Source organism: Lampetra planeri, chromosome 5, assembly GCF_965212315.1.
Source record: "Lampetra planeri chromosome 5, kcLamPlan1.2.h2, whole genome shotgun sequence".
NCBI lineage: Eukaryota > Metazoa > Chordata > Hyperoartia > Petromyzontiformes > Petromyzontidae > Lampetra > Lampetra planeri.
In genome coordinates this window covers 14784000-14797345 of record NC_136111.1, presented here as the reverse complement: position 1 = coordinate 14797345, position 13346 = coordinate 14784000, and the positions used below count along the sequence as shown (strand labels likewise).

Below are 13346 nucleotides of genomic sequence, written 5' to 3'. Positions count from 1 at the left end.
TAAAAACACAAACACGGGGCACGGAGCGTCACCCAGCCCCCCCCATCACCACCACTCACCACTCACCTCTCACCTACCTCCTCCCCCCCAACACACAGAATGTTTATAGACGCGAGCCCAGGTGCTAGCGAGATGAGGTCATGCGCCATTCTCGCAACCGCGTGCGTCAGTTAAAGACGCGAGGTTCTTTTATAAATTGCTTCAGAGACAACATGTTTGACATGACAGTAATAGGTATTTGCTGTTATTTTCTTTGAACCTATCCACGTGACTTTACCGAAAGACTCAAGAATATGACAGTAATAGTGTTTTTTAATACTTAAAAACAACGAATAGTAACGAACATTTACTTTGTACGATTTTATACATTAAGTACAGTTTTGCATTAATTGTGAAATACGTATAGGCGTTACCCTTTCTGATAATAACACCGGTGTTATAAGATGTTCAAAAACCAAATAGACACCTATTGCAAGGCATCAAGTCTGCATTAACCACATGCTTATGGCAATATATGCAAACAACGAATGCTTATTATTTGGTGTTTGAACATCTTAACACCTCCTGTGTTTATTACCAGAATGGGTAAAGCATCTTCTACTTATTTCACCATTTTGATACTGGCGAAAGAATGGTCCCATAGCATACCTACTATCATCACCCAGGAATGTGTCCTTAACGCTCGTGACGTCATTCCACATCGACCAGCCTCCCTCATGAATAATCATGAGCAGGTGACGTCACTCCACATCGAACAGCTCCCCTCAATAATAATCATGAGAAGGTGACGTCCTCCAAATGGACACCCCCCCCCCACTCATAATAATTAGCGGGTGACGTCACGCCACATGGGGGAGGGGGGGGTCAGACATTTATGACGATGTGTGACGAGGGGGGGGGGGGTGAGAAATGTGACGTCACATCAAAATGCGCAACTTTAAATAAATATAGACAACACGTTCTACTAAATTAAATAGACTTTTTAATAAATGTTTTCTCCTACAACATCAGAGTGCAGCGCCACATTAAATACGCACTACAATGACAATAGTTTAAAGCGATTTGAAACATGTTTTATTTGGGGGGGGGGGCAGAGCTTTGTGACGTCATATTTCAGGGGGGGTCTGACTTTTTGTGACGCCGTGTGACGAGGGGGGGGGGGCAAAAATCGTCACAAATAGCGTGACGTCATTTATTGACGGCCCCTAAATGAGATAAATCTGTGTCACCGCGCCCTTACAAATTGCACACGAATGGATGCAATGAACATCACGTCGCGGTCTGCTTTTCGCTTGCAAGTTTCAGATTTACTGCAATACACCCGTCCTTGGACGGGCAAAAGGCTAGTTAATGATATTTTACTCAAGTTTTTATCGTAGTTTGGCCAGGGCACAGCTAAGGGTTGATGGGCGATGCTCGTCAGGCTGGTGACGGAATGGCAGCCAAAGGTGTGAACACGAGGTGAGAACAACCAACGTGGACACGGAGCGATTATGAATTCGTTCATGTGCGGGGATGGCACGAATTGTGGGCATCACAGGACTAACGATGCCCTTGCTGATGATATTTCATATCATGTTAATACATTCCGTGAATAATCGTAATCTTTGAATGGACACAACGTTGTGGAATCTCGGGCGCGGTTCGTTGCTCAACAGGAAATGACGACCCCAACTAAATGTACATCCGAAGAAGGTCTTGTGGGATAAACAACCCGTTTTTATTGATGTAGTGCTTGTTTACCCAGAAAAGCCTCACATTGGTATATCTTTGTAATAATGAAGTGAGTCATTATAGCCAGACGACGCAGTCACGTTATGCATCAAAGTTCAAGTCTTGACTAAGAATGGGGATTTTGTTTCCAGGGCTAAGCTCTATAAAACATTCGACAATAAACTAAACGCACGATTTGCATGTAGCAGTGGTTTATGCAAACCAGTGGTACACATATAAACACGAACAGCAGTGGTCTACGCAAACATTGCTTGTCATGGACCCACTTACGAGCCTTGTCAACTGTCCATGTACCCCTACCAATATCAGCATCTTGTTATATTGTATTCATTACTTTACAATTACTGTACTATATTTTTGCATTATATACATGCACGTAATTAATACCTACTCATAATAAATGTAGTGAACATATATTACCTTAATGTGGCTCCGTGGTGGAGCGAGTTCTAATCCGAGTTGGTTGTCGATTTAACCCGTCATCCCTCAGGGTCGATACCATGATTGCCACTTTGTGTGGAAGTCAAGAGTGGTTGTAGTCTGGGTAGACTTTCCCTGGCCATAGGAATGTCGAATTTCCCCCCACTGGCTCAGGGATGTAATAAGTAGATAACCACCAACCCACACTGACCAGTGTGAAGTATGGCCAACCATTCCCCGTGAGGACAATGACTCACATGGCAATGTGTTGCCAATTGGCTATAGAAACGCTCCGTTATTCATTACCAAAGTAATCTAATTGTTAACACCAACGCCTAGCATTGCCGCTGAAGAACTTTCAGGATAGCTTCGCTGTAGTTAATTTTCCTCTAACAGCTATCGTTCCAGTATAGTAATAGGTTTTTACCCTTTAAACTGGTACAAAACTGACACCTTCATACAAGGGATCATGTTTGCAATAACCACAACACAAGCAGTCAAAATGCAAACAAAAATAAACAACTCTGATAATGATAATGATATTCACTGTCTTTGAAGTTGATTGGTCCACACCCGAGACAGCTTTTCTTAGAGCCTAGTCTCCATTGGTGTTGGACCAGATGACGCCAAAAGGCGTACAACTCAAAAACAGCGCACGATCACCTATCGTTCCCTGGAGGCCATAACAGGATATTATGGCATGCTGATGCTCTTATGAAGGCAAACAATGTATTCAACTAAATACAGGCAGTCCCCGATATACAAACGTCCGACTTACAAATATCCACTCTAATGACTGAAGTTTGCGTGATGGTTTATGCTCCTTGACAAAATCAGCAAGGTGCTGTGATTCATTTGTGGCAAGCACTTTGTGTGTAATGAGTGCGATCTTATAATGGATTTGTTCGGCAACCGGAAGCCAATGCAGTGTCGGCGAGCACTGAACGGACATGATCGGATCTTGAAACACTCGTCCCGACACGTGTCAGATAATTTTGTGCGCCCTGCAGCTTGGTAATGTTTTCCCCAGACGTCCCGTAGAGTAGTGAGTTGCAATCATCGATCCTTGTCGATACTGTGCTACATGCCACCGTGTTGGCTGTGTCACGACTCAATAGTCGTCGACATTCTGAACGAGTATGGTGCCGAGGCTCTTTAGATGAATAGATGTCATGCGATAAGATTATTTCGGTGATTGGAGAGACGTATGTTGAAATAGGAAGGGTCCGAGGACAGGCCCCTGTGATACTCTGACTAGCCACCCAGCTTGACGAACTGTAATCGACGATATAGGTGTAGTGACATAGAATCGGTCACTTAGCAGCATAGCGCTGGTTGCTGGCAGGGAAGGGGATCTGCAGCTACAGCAGCCCTGACAGCAGGTCACGTGATAGACCAGAGAGGGATGTAGGGGAAAGGTGACGGAAGGGGCACAGTGCCTTCCCTGTTAATAAATACACCGAACCTTGACCTTAGCTGCCTGATGAGTATCTCATGGTCGCTGGTGTCAAAGGCGGCTGAGAGATAGAGGCCAACCAATGCTGTGGTGCACCGGTCATCCATGATCTTGTAGAGGTCATCAGTGATCTTTCGTCGAGCCATCTCAGTGCTGTAAAACTTCCATTACGCTGACTGCAATGGAACAGGACCCTGCGGGGTGGGCTGGTAGGAATAATACTTAGTACCGGTACAGGGATATCGACCGGGTATAGAGGAGTTAAAGAAAAAATTACTGTATTCTAGTGTAACGTTAATTAAAAGTGTTTGTTTTGACAAGAAACGCTGTGAGATTTAAAGACCCCCCAACACCACCCTCAACACCAACCCTCCCACCAGCCCTCCCACCCCCCACCACCACCCCCCACCACCACCCGACCACCCCCCACCACCACCTTCTGCACTAGGCCTCGCGAAGCCTGCCGCACTAGGCCTCGCGAAGCCTGCCGCACTAGGCCTCGCGAAGCCTGCCGCACTAGGCCTCGCGAAGCCTGCCGCACTAGGCCTCGCGAAGCCTGCCGCACTAGGCCTCGCGCCATGCTTTTCGTGCACAAATAAGGCGATTAAATGTATCTCGTCTCTGTGTTAATAAATGTTTCTTGTCTCTGTGTTAAAAAACACGTGCTGCGTTTCAGTAAAGTATTTTTTTTTAAAATAAACGTGCTGCGTTTCATCTCTGTGTTAATAAGCCTGCCGCACTAGGCCTCGCGAAGCCTGCCGCACTAGGCCTCGCGCCGTGCTTTTCGTGCACAAATAAGGCGATTAAATGTATCTTGTCTCTGTGTTAATAAATGTTTCTTGTCTCTGTGTTAAAAAAACGTGCTGCGTTTCAGTAAAGTAATTTTTTAAATAAACGTGCTGCGTTTCAGTAAAGTAATTTTGAAGCGAAGTTTAAAGTTTTGCCGTGATGCGCCGGAAGCGACGGCCATCTTGTTTAATTCACAGATCGCAGGCGGAGCGGGCGGCCATCTTGTCGGACAGGGTCATGCCAAGTGTTTGCAGTAGGGGGCGATGTTGATACACGGACGGACGGACGGACAAACGCGGACGGACGGACGGACAAACGCGGACGGACGGACGGACGGACGAACGCGGACGGACGGACGGACACATTAATCTATTGGTGGTCTGGTCCACTTCGTTCCTACCAGTATTAAATCTACCCATCGCATTGACGTGGGGACGTAACCGCTTCACGCACAGGCGCTCTATTACCTTTGAAATCGTACTCAAATTTGAGATTTGGCGATAGCTTGCGGTGTCAAAATCGCTCAAGACAACTTTTTCAGGAGCCGTGTTACCGTCGCCATTTTGAACCAGACTGGGAAACAACCCTCATGGAACGCCATCATTTGTTGCTGCTGTTGCTGTTATCATTGCTGTTGTTGTTTCTATTGTTGTTGCTGCTGCTTTTGAATCCGGGTTTATTATGGGCCACACCCACGCTTTATTAAATGTCTTGCAGAAGGATAAATATGAAAACTGAACACGGTACAAAAACTCACTCAAACTACAAGCCCACACGTGACGCTTAATCAGAGCTGAATCGGACCTGTGGGGGCCGGTAGCTTTGTCTACATAAACACTGTTCCCTTGCATACTCAACAAGACAATCGGGGGTTATATGATGGGGGGACATGTGTGGAAGGTATTCCTTCACATTCTGAAGTTAAATACAGTTGTGTATGTCACTGAAACGCACATTGAAGTCAACAACATGTCGTGTGCTTCGCGCTGAAGGGATTTTCGTGGCGTTTAAATGCAACCTCGTATGGCAATGTTCTGTTGTAGAGGGCAATGTTTGCCGTGACCTGCGCGGTGTGCAAATCCCCTTGGGCATCGTCCAAGTGGCCCAAGTGTGCTGATTTAATGGGAAGAATTTGAGTGGAAAACATACACAATCACAACATGCATCACAAATATCACTCCCTCTCGTGAATTCCTTGTTTAAGAAACACCATTATACAAGTGGGAGATTCTCTTTTTCCAAAATTGTTCAAAAGGAAAATAAATGGTTTACAGATGAATTATTTTTTAAAATGACACCGTATATCAGAACCAAAAAAATCTATCTGACATTCCTTGTTGTTTACCAGTGATTTGTTCCTGTTAATCTATGTATTCTGCACACTCGTTATGATCTAGGTTATGAGTTGCGCAATTATAAATGTACTTACTCTTTGGTGCCTTCGGTAAAGTCACGTATGTATAAAATAAAATAAATCACGACTTACTGAGGATTTGTATTTCGTTGGTTACAGCGATGATAAAGTTCGTGCACTTCACAAATCCCCTTGCTTCGCAGAAAGATTCAAATTACATCACACCAAAGGTGGGACCCTTTCCACTTACCCGGGGCCAAACAGTGCCGGATTATCCTCGTAGCAAAAGTAGCTACATACGTAGTAGCTACATATGTAGTAGCTACGGGCCCCGCACTTTCAAGGGCCCCGCGCCAAATGCTTTCAAGCTATCAATTCCGGTTCAGTTATTCTGCAGGTACTGGAAAAGGAGGTCTCACTTTCTCTATTACTATAGTAATATACTGCCTTCAACTTTTATGAACGACTGGGTGTTTAAGGTTAGAGATTCGTCATTATCTGGCTGTATAGCAAATGAAAAATATAATTACTTTATTTTACAAGTAAAGAATTAGTGTTATAATATTTATATGTTTTTATTTAATTTAGGGCCCCTTCATATCACAAGCTACAGGCCCCGCACTCGCTTAATCCGGCACTCTGACATAATCACACCACCGCAAGTCACTTCTTGCCACTGCAAGAGGCCCTCGCAGTGACAGAGTGCACTACAATGAGACATACGGTGCGGCCAGGTTTAAAATATTGCCCTCTAGTATTATATTAGTGTAGTTAATGACGATTTAAATGCCATATACGTCTAATTTCAATACGGTAGGCGTCACGTGTTCGCGGGCCGTATGAAAGGAAGTTGCGGGCGGTGTATGGCTTGCATTACACGCATCACGCAGTTCGGGAATTGCCATGCTGTGTTAAGTGCTTATGGCTCAACACCTGCTCAGCAAAAGTCTCAAGGAAATTGCAGATTGTTGTTCTTATGCGAAGGCAAGTGGCTAAACACGTCAGGGAATCACTTCGTCACATTATGGAGTAAACTTACCCTACAGAGATTGATGAAAGCTGTCAAACCGTACATATGAAGATGGATGTCTGCGACACAGAGAGCAAAGAAGCATTTTCTATGGGCAACATCGATCAAGATCGAGCGGCGGAGGGGGGAGTGTGACTCTTCGGTTTGTAACAAAACGTGCAGCTCGTATCGGATCAGGTAAATTCACGCATGTCACGGATGCATGCAGTGCTCGCGATTGTAGCCTGGCAGCAAGGGGATGTGAAAAACGTAAACTTCATCCGGTATGCCCTCATGGGGAAACTTCTTTAAACCAAAGATGTACTCATTCAACGTCGCCTTCCACCCATCTTTATACGGGTAGGTTCTTATATTGTTAGCAAAGGTAAACAAAATCGAAAAACACATGGCAAACATCACGTGGATGATCAGCATCTTTGCCATTGCCTTATGAGAGGCCACTCTTTATTTTCTTGATACAATGCAATGCACAGCAGCCTGAAATGCCGGTGCTATTTCATCTACTATGCACTTCACGAGTTGAAATAACACGTGATATTTTGCGATATGTTTCTACATACAATCCTGTACGTCCACACGCGCACCAGACCTGTGCGTGTGTATGACCAATGGAAAATGCTACTCTTACGTCACCTCAGTGAATATATCTCGGGGTGTTTTTTTTACTGTGATACTCCTTTAGCAGAGATACAAAAGCTCAACACATTCATCAATAACACTGCGCAAAAATGAATGAAATATGTTCTTGCCCGAATCGTTGCTTATCATGTTGCAGTTACTTCATTGTTGAGTTGTTTTTATTGCTGGGCAGTTCACGCCAGACTTGAAAACCCACCCGCATTTGTTAAAAGACCAAATAAGCAAAAACAAACTGTGGCAAGGCTGCCTCCCAATTAAACATTGAACATTGGGCCACGTGATTGGAACTATTGGATCAACGTTGGCCGAACGTACCACACGTTTACTGGGCTACTCTTGAGTAAGATGCCAGCAATGTCTTCGCTGTCGGGGGAAGATGAGATATGGAGCAGATAGGTTATGAGGCATATGCTGCTGCTGTTTCGTGACAGTATCTGGTAAGCTCATGCCTCGCCGAGGCAGTAGTCAAATGGCGTGGGACATTCACGAATTGTGTCCAATAAGCCAAGTGATAATTTACATTTCTGATCAAATGTAAGGATACGCTTGTCAGTACGTTATCTTGAGATAAGTAAAACAATCATTCTTCTCAATACACGACGTATGCCACTGGTGAACGGAGGGCTTAAGGGATTAACCTCATCTAGAATGTGGTCTGATGGAGGGAGGCGGACCTTGTAACGAGTTTGTTTAAGCGCGGGTCCCAACCCACTCTGCAAGGGGCGCCGTCAATGTTTTACGTTTTTTTGTTGATTTTAACACAATCAGCCCGCTATTCCTTTTTAGTACCATTCAGTCTATTAAACTCGGTGCACACAAAGAGACGGGTTACTTAATGCGAATGTAAAGTCACTTGGAACATTGGGCAGGTGTAAATGAGCTGCTGTCTACGGACTTGTTTTTGCTTCAGTTAAAAATAACTTGAGGACAAAGGAGTCTCACATTCGTAATCTTGACATCAAGCACAAGCAGAAACCAACCCCTCCCCTCTCAAACCCCTCATCTCCCAATCACTCCCCTGTCAAACCCCTCCCCTCTCCTTCAACAACAACCGCCATTCGCCACTAAGTGGCGGTGACGTCACCACGGCACTTGTGCCAGGCTATGTGCACGTTGAGGCCACGTGAAGTGTCGAACGCCCGCTGGCAGGTCAGGGGGCAGACCCAGGTGCCACGGGTCGACTGACTGAGATGACTGGCTGATGCACCACCTGTGCTCCCTACTGTGCCAACTGGCTGTTCTTTATCCACCCGGCGCTCCGCTCGTTGTTGTGAGCGTCGCTCCTCTGTTGCTGGAGGGCGACTGCCTCCAACTGCCCAGTAGCGTCATTCACGAGCCTCCTCCACAGAAGCCGATCTTGACACCGCTGGTACCAGTCATCGGCAATTCCACTCAGCTCCGGGTCCTCCTGTACCACATCACTCCATCTCTTCTCTAGCCCGTGCCGCGCCCGTTTAGCCCCCTCGATCCGGCCGAACAAAAGCTGTTTAGGCATGCGGTGGCTGGGCATGCGGGCTACATGGCCCAGCAAACGCAGCCTTGCCTGCCGGAGGAGCTCACTAATGGGACTTTGTCCATATCTTTCAAGGATTTGTGAGCTCCTCACACAATCCAGCCTGGTTAAACCCAGGATGGATCGTAGGCAGGCCAGCCTAAATGTTTCTAACCGGCGAAGGTGTTCCATTCTCCTTCAACCACTCCCCTCTCAAACCCCTCCCCCTCCCTCCTTCAATGACTCCACCCTCAAACTCCTCGCTCATCTCCTTCAATCACTCCCCTCTCAAACCCCTCCTCCCCAATTCGAATCCAGACGAGGCCGCCCCTTCGCAAAAGGCCACAAAATTCCATCCACTCTGGCCCCCACCCTCCCATCAGTTCCCTCCACCCTTTGGACCCCCCCCCCCCTCGGAAAGAACGAAAACAAAACACCCCCATAGGTGCCATACGTCTGGGCCTGTTTATATATATATTTTAAATCGGTTTAAAATAAAAGCCTGTTAATTAAAACGTCAAGAAGGAGCAGGCACAATTAAGACTACACAGACGCTTTTGAATCAAAACAAGGATGAGACTGGGACGAGGACATTTAAGCACATTTTGAAGCGGTTCTTGGTATGTAATTAGGGTTCTTGCATCGGGTGGCTTCGTGTAAAATATGGTAAAATGTGCAATAGTGCCATTTTTGACATCTTTTTAATTTATATATTGCGAAATCTAGCAACGTCGAGGTTCCTTTGGCCATTTTCCACTTCAAATCATTGTCAACAATGTGCTGGTGGATATCTAACATTTGAAAGAAATGTAATTAAATGTAGTGACATAAATCTGGACTTAAAGCTTTCGTGACTGCAGGAATTCATATTCTTTGGGTCTTTCGGTAAAGTGACGTAGATAGGTTCAAAGAAAATAACAAAAATAACAAAAAACTACGACGTTTCTATCACAACACAAGCGATCGTCATCAGGACGCTTGTGTTGTGATTGAAACGTAGTTTTATTTTTTATTTTCTTTGAACCTATCTACGTGACTTTACCGAAAGACCCAAATAATATGTAGTGACATATTTATAGCGTTATAAAGTGTTCACAAAAATACATTATAAAAAATAAAATAATGAACCTCTCCTTGAATTTCGTAAATAGTGAGCTTCCAGTATCCCATTTGCACCCCTTTATTCCATTCTGCAAGAAACGACTGTTTGTGATCCACTATTTCAACATATTCCATTCCCTCTGACAACCTACCACTCGCACTGTGATGCACATGCGACATTCCAATGGGCTGCTATTGTGCTATGAAACATTTATTTAGACGATGCTCTATGTGCTATTATGCCACAATTATAATCAATACTTCAGCAAATATGAAGACAGCTGCCATGCCCAGAGACACTTCAACAAAGTGACATGCAGCAGCTAAAATGTCACAGGCACATTACAAAGGTACATATTACGACCTAAAACCTCAAATCCTAATACAATATAATTTGAAGCTGCTCAAAAATACACATAATTTTGGCTATACAAACGACTTTTTATTTAAATGATTTACGAACTTTATACAGACCACATGTTTCATAAGAACCATGGGCCAGATTCAGGACACAGTTCTGCAAAAAACCTCACTTTTAAATTAACGTAATTTGATCTGATACAAAATCCATTAACATGATCAAATACTCTCCAGCTTAGGTATATTTTTTATGGATATGATAAGAGGGTAGCTGGCATTAAGGCCCAAGGCATACTATATCCACATACAGGTCGAGATCCTTCCCCTGGCTACGTACGGTGCGACATAAGTTCAACATACATACAACCTCTCTACAACAGCCGACATTTGCAGCCAGGTAACGTCACCAATGCGCTAGTGCAAGCATAGATGCACTTTGAGGCTGGCAGATCATCGGTCAAACCCAAGTGTTATGGGTTGATTGAGTTAGACTGACAGATGCACCACACAACCCATATTACACTAAATGACATTAACTCACACACAAAATACAGCACCTCACCATCACTCATTCAGCAATAATCACAACAGAAACACACACATCACACATACACATCCTACTCCATATGTTCATGTTGACCATGCTGATCAACATCATCAATATCTTCAACAACATCATCGTCATCATCTTCCCCACCATGCGTTACCCATGGCGTGCTGGCAAGCTCCTGCGGGTCCTCGTGCCCGTGCGAAAGCGAGCGTGCGTCAGCGCTGCCATGCGCGTGCACGTGCACATCTGCACCCGCTTGTCCGAGCACATGCACGTCCGTGTCCCTGTGCACGAGCACAACCTTGGTCCGGTTGTGCGAGAGCACGCCGGCGCCGCCGTGTTTAAGTACGAGCACGTCGGCGTCGTGGCGAGCGCAGGCAAGCACACTCGCGTCCTCGTCATCCATGTCCGTGCCGGAGTTCCCCTGTGAGCGTATTTTCTCGCAATGCCCCCCCCCGCACGACAGCGTCGGCGACGGCGCCAGCACGGTCGAATGGCCCGGAGACGGTAGCTCGCCGGCCGCGCTCGTGAAGGTTACAGCCCCAGACGACGGGCTAATAGTGTAGGTGACATTCTGCCCCGGTAACGACACGATGCCTGACGAGCTCGTGTAGGTGACGGGCTGCTCCAGCGATGCCATGGTCTGCCCCAGCGAGCTTGTGATGCTGTGTGCGGGGGTGATGTGAATGGAGCCACCCGCACGCTGCACCATGTCCAGCGTGGCCAGGATGGCGCTCTCCAGTGACACCCCTACCATAGTGGAGGCCACGCCAGCCTCTCCGCACGCCACACCCACTTCCCTGCAAGCCACATCCCCCTCGTCAGCGCCCACACCCCCGTTGTCACAGGTCATGCTTCCATCTTCGCAGGTCACGCTCCCTTCCGGGATGGATTCGGTCACTGTAACCACCACCTAAAAGAATGAAAACAACGGTAAAAATGCACCGAACCATCTGGAACACCACCCAGAGCCCAGCTTACCATCACAAATCTAAACAAGCGATTTCTCCCCAGACAGCTGGAGTCTCTACCAGGTGTTCGAGATGGTGAGGAGCATGACAAAGTCTGCTGCTGAAAAGCCACAAAATAATCTAATCCTGTTGTATCTATCCCTCCCAATATAAAAACCTCCAGAGAAGCATATTGTTACGAAGGTTTGTACACAATGAACAGTGACTATATTTGGAATTTTTTAAATGCATGTACATCAATTATCTTTAATGAGAGGATTCATCTCCGAACAAAACTCTTCTTCGACCAATATTATCTGTGGTTGGGCATCGAACCTGGGTGACCAGGTTCATTTCGCAGTGCACGACTCCCGAAAAGACAAACCCACACACACGTACACACATACACACACACGTACACACATACACACGTACACACACTCTTGCAGGCGGTGATGCCCTGACCTGGTGAGTGGTTTCAGTGGTGTGCATCTCAAGCTTGGTGCCAGGGGACGAGGCTGCTGGGTCATCTTCCTCTTGTAGTGTAGTCAGCTGTGTCTGGAACAAACACAAAGATCACCTGTATAGCCTTAACAGACTGTAGGAGTAAGTGCTGTTAGTGAGCAACCTATGAAGGCCAACAAGACACACGAGGGAGTAGGAGGCGAGCACAACAACTGGCAGCCTTTGTCTCCCCAGTGACGATGTTTACACACCACACCATTTGAGGCTGAGTTCAGATAATTGTCACGAGTGTTGGCCATGAGCGGGAATCGAACTGGGGTCGCCAGGTTCGTAGCACCATGCACTAACCACTACACTATCGTGATCTGGTACACAAGTGTGGACACACGGCACAAAGACAAAGGCATTCTTTACACTTTCCAACTAAGGTTGAAAGCATCAATGCATTGGCCCTGTTCGTCTGTCACAATAATTATCCTGAAGATGATATATTAGTGGAAATGTTTCGTATAAAAATGTTGTTGCTCTTTGGGAAAGAACTTACCCCATTAGAAAACCAGCCAAAATAAATAATTGTCTTGAGCAACATTACAGAACTCTGAAATATATTGTAAAAGTTGGGAACGGTAGTTTTCTTGTCACTGAAATGAATGTTCAGATCCCATCAAGTAATATTTGCATATATTTGAGGCTCCGTGAAGTTAATCTCGCAGGCTTTTTTATTTATTAACTTCGGTTAGTGCAATTCATAACTTCCAAATGTTAAGTTACATATAACTCTCATATACCTTACAGTAAGTGTTCGTAAAAATGCATTCCTCAAAAGTGCCGCATTAAGCGAAAACTATTTCCCCATAAATAATGTAATGATAAAGTTTGGCGAGATAAAATATATACGCACACGCAGTAAGATGTTGGGACAAATAACATAGGATATGGCGCCGCGTTACTGTTTCATTCCGCGTACTATATCATACCGCTCAGCAGCGCAACTCAAAAAAGTAGT

General features: G+C 45.6%; 1 protein-coding gene across 5 annotated transcripts in view; it reads right to left on the bottom strand.

The window, feature by feature from the left end:
* Positions 1–10062: 10062 nt before the first annotated feature.
* The window catches only part of PRDM15 (PR/SET domain 15), a 29877-nt gene continuing 26593 nt past the window's right edge, over positions 10063–13346 (bottom strand). For 4 of the 5 annotated variants that reach the window (XM_078594623.1, XM_078594624.1, XM_078594627.1 and 1 more), the window contains exons 25-26: positions 12341–12433; positions 10063–11838 (exon numbers count right to left, since the gene is read on the bottom strand). In XM_078594623.1, coding sequence (XP_078450749.1) covers positions 10993–11838; positions 12341–12433 — 939 coding nt within the window. In that variant the 3' untranslated portion in view covers positions 10063–10992. The remainder of the gene's footprint in view (positions 11839–12340; positions 12434–13346) is intronic. The other variant, XM_078594625.1, reaches the window with a different exon arrangement.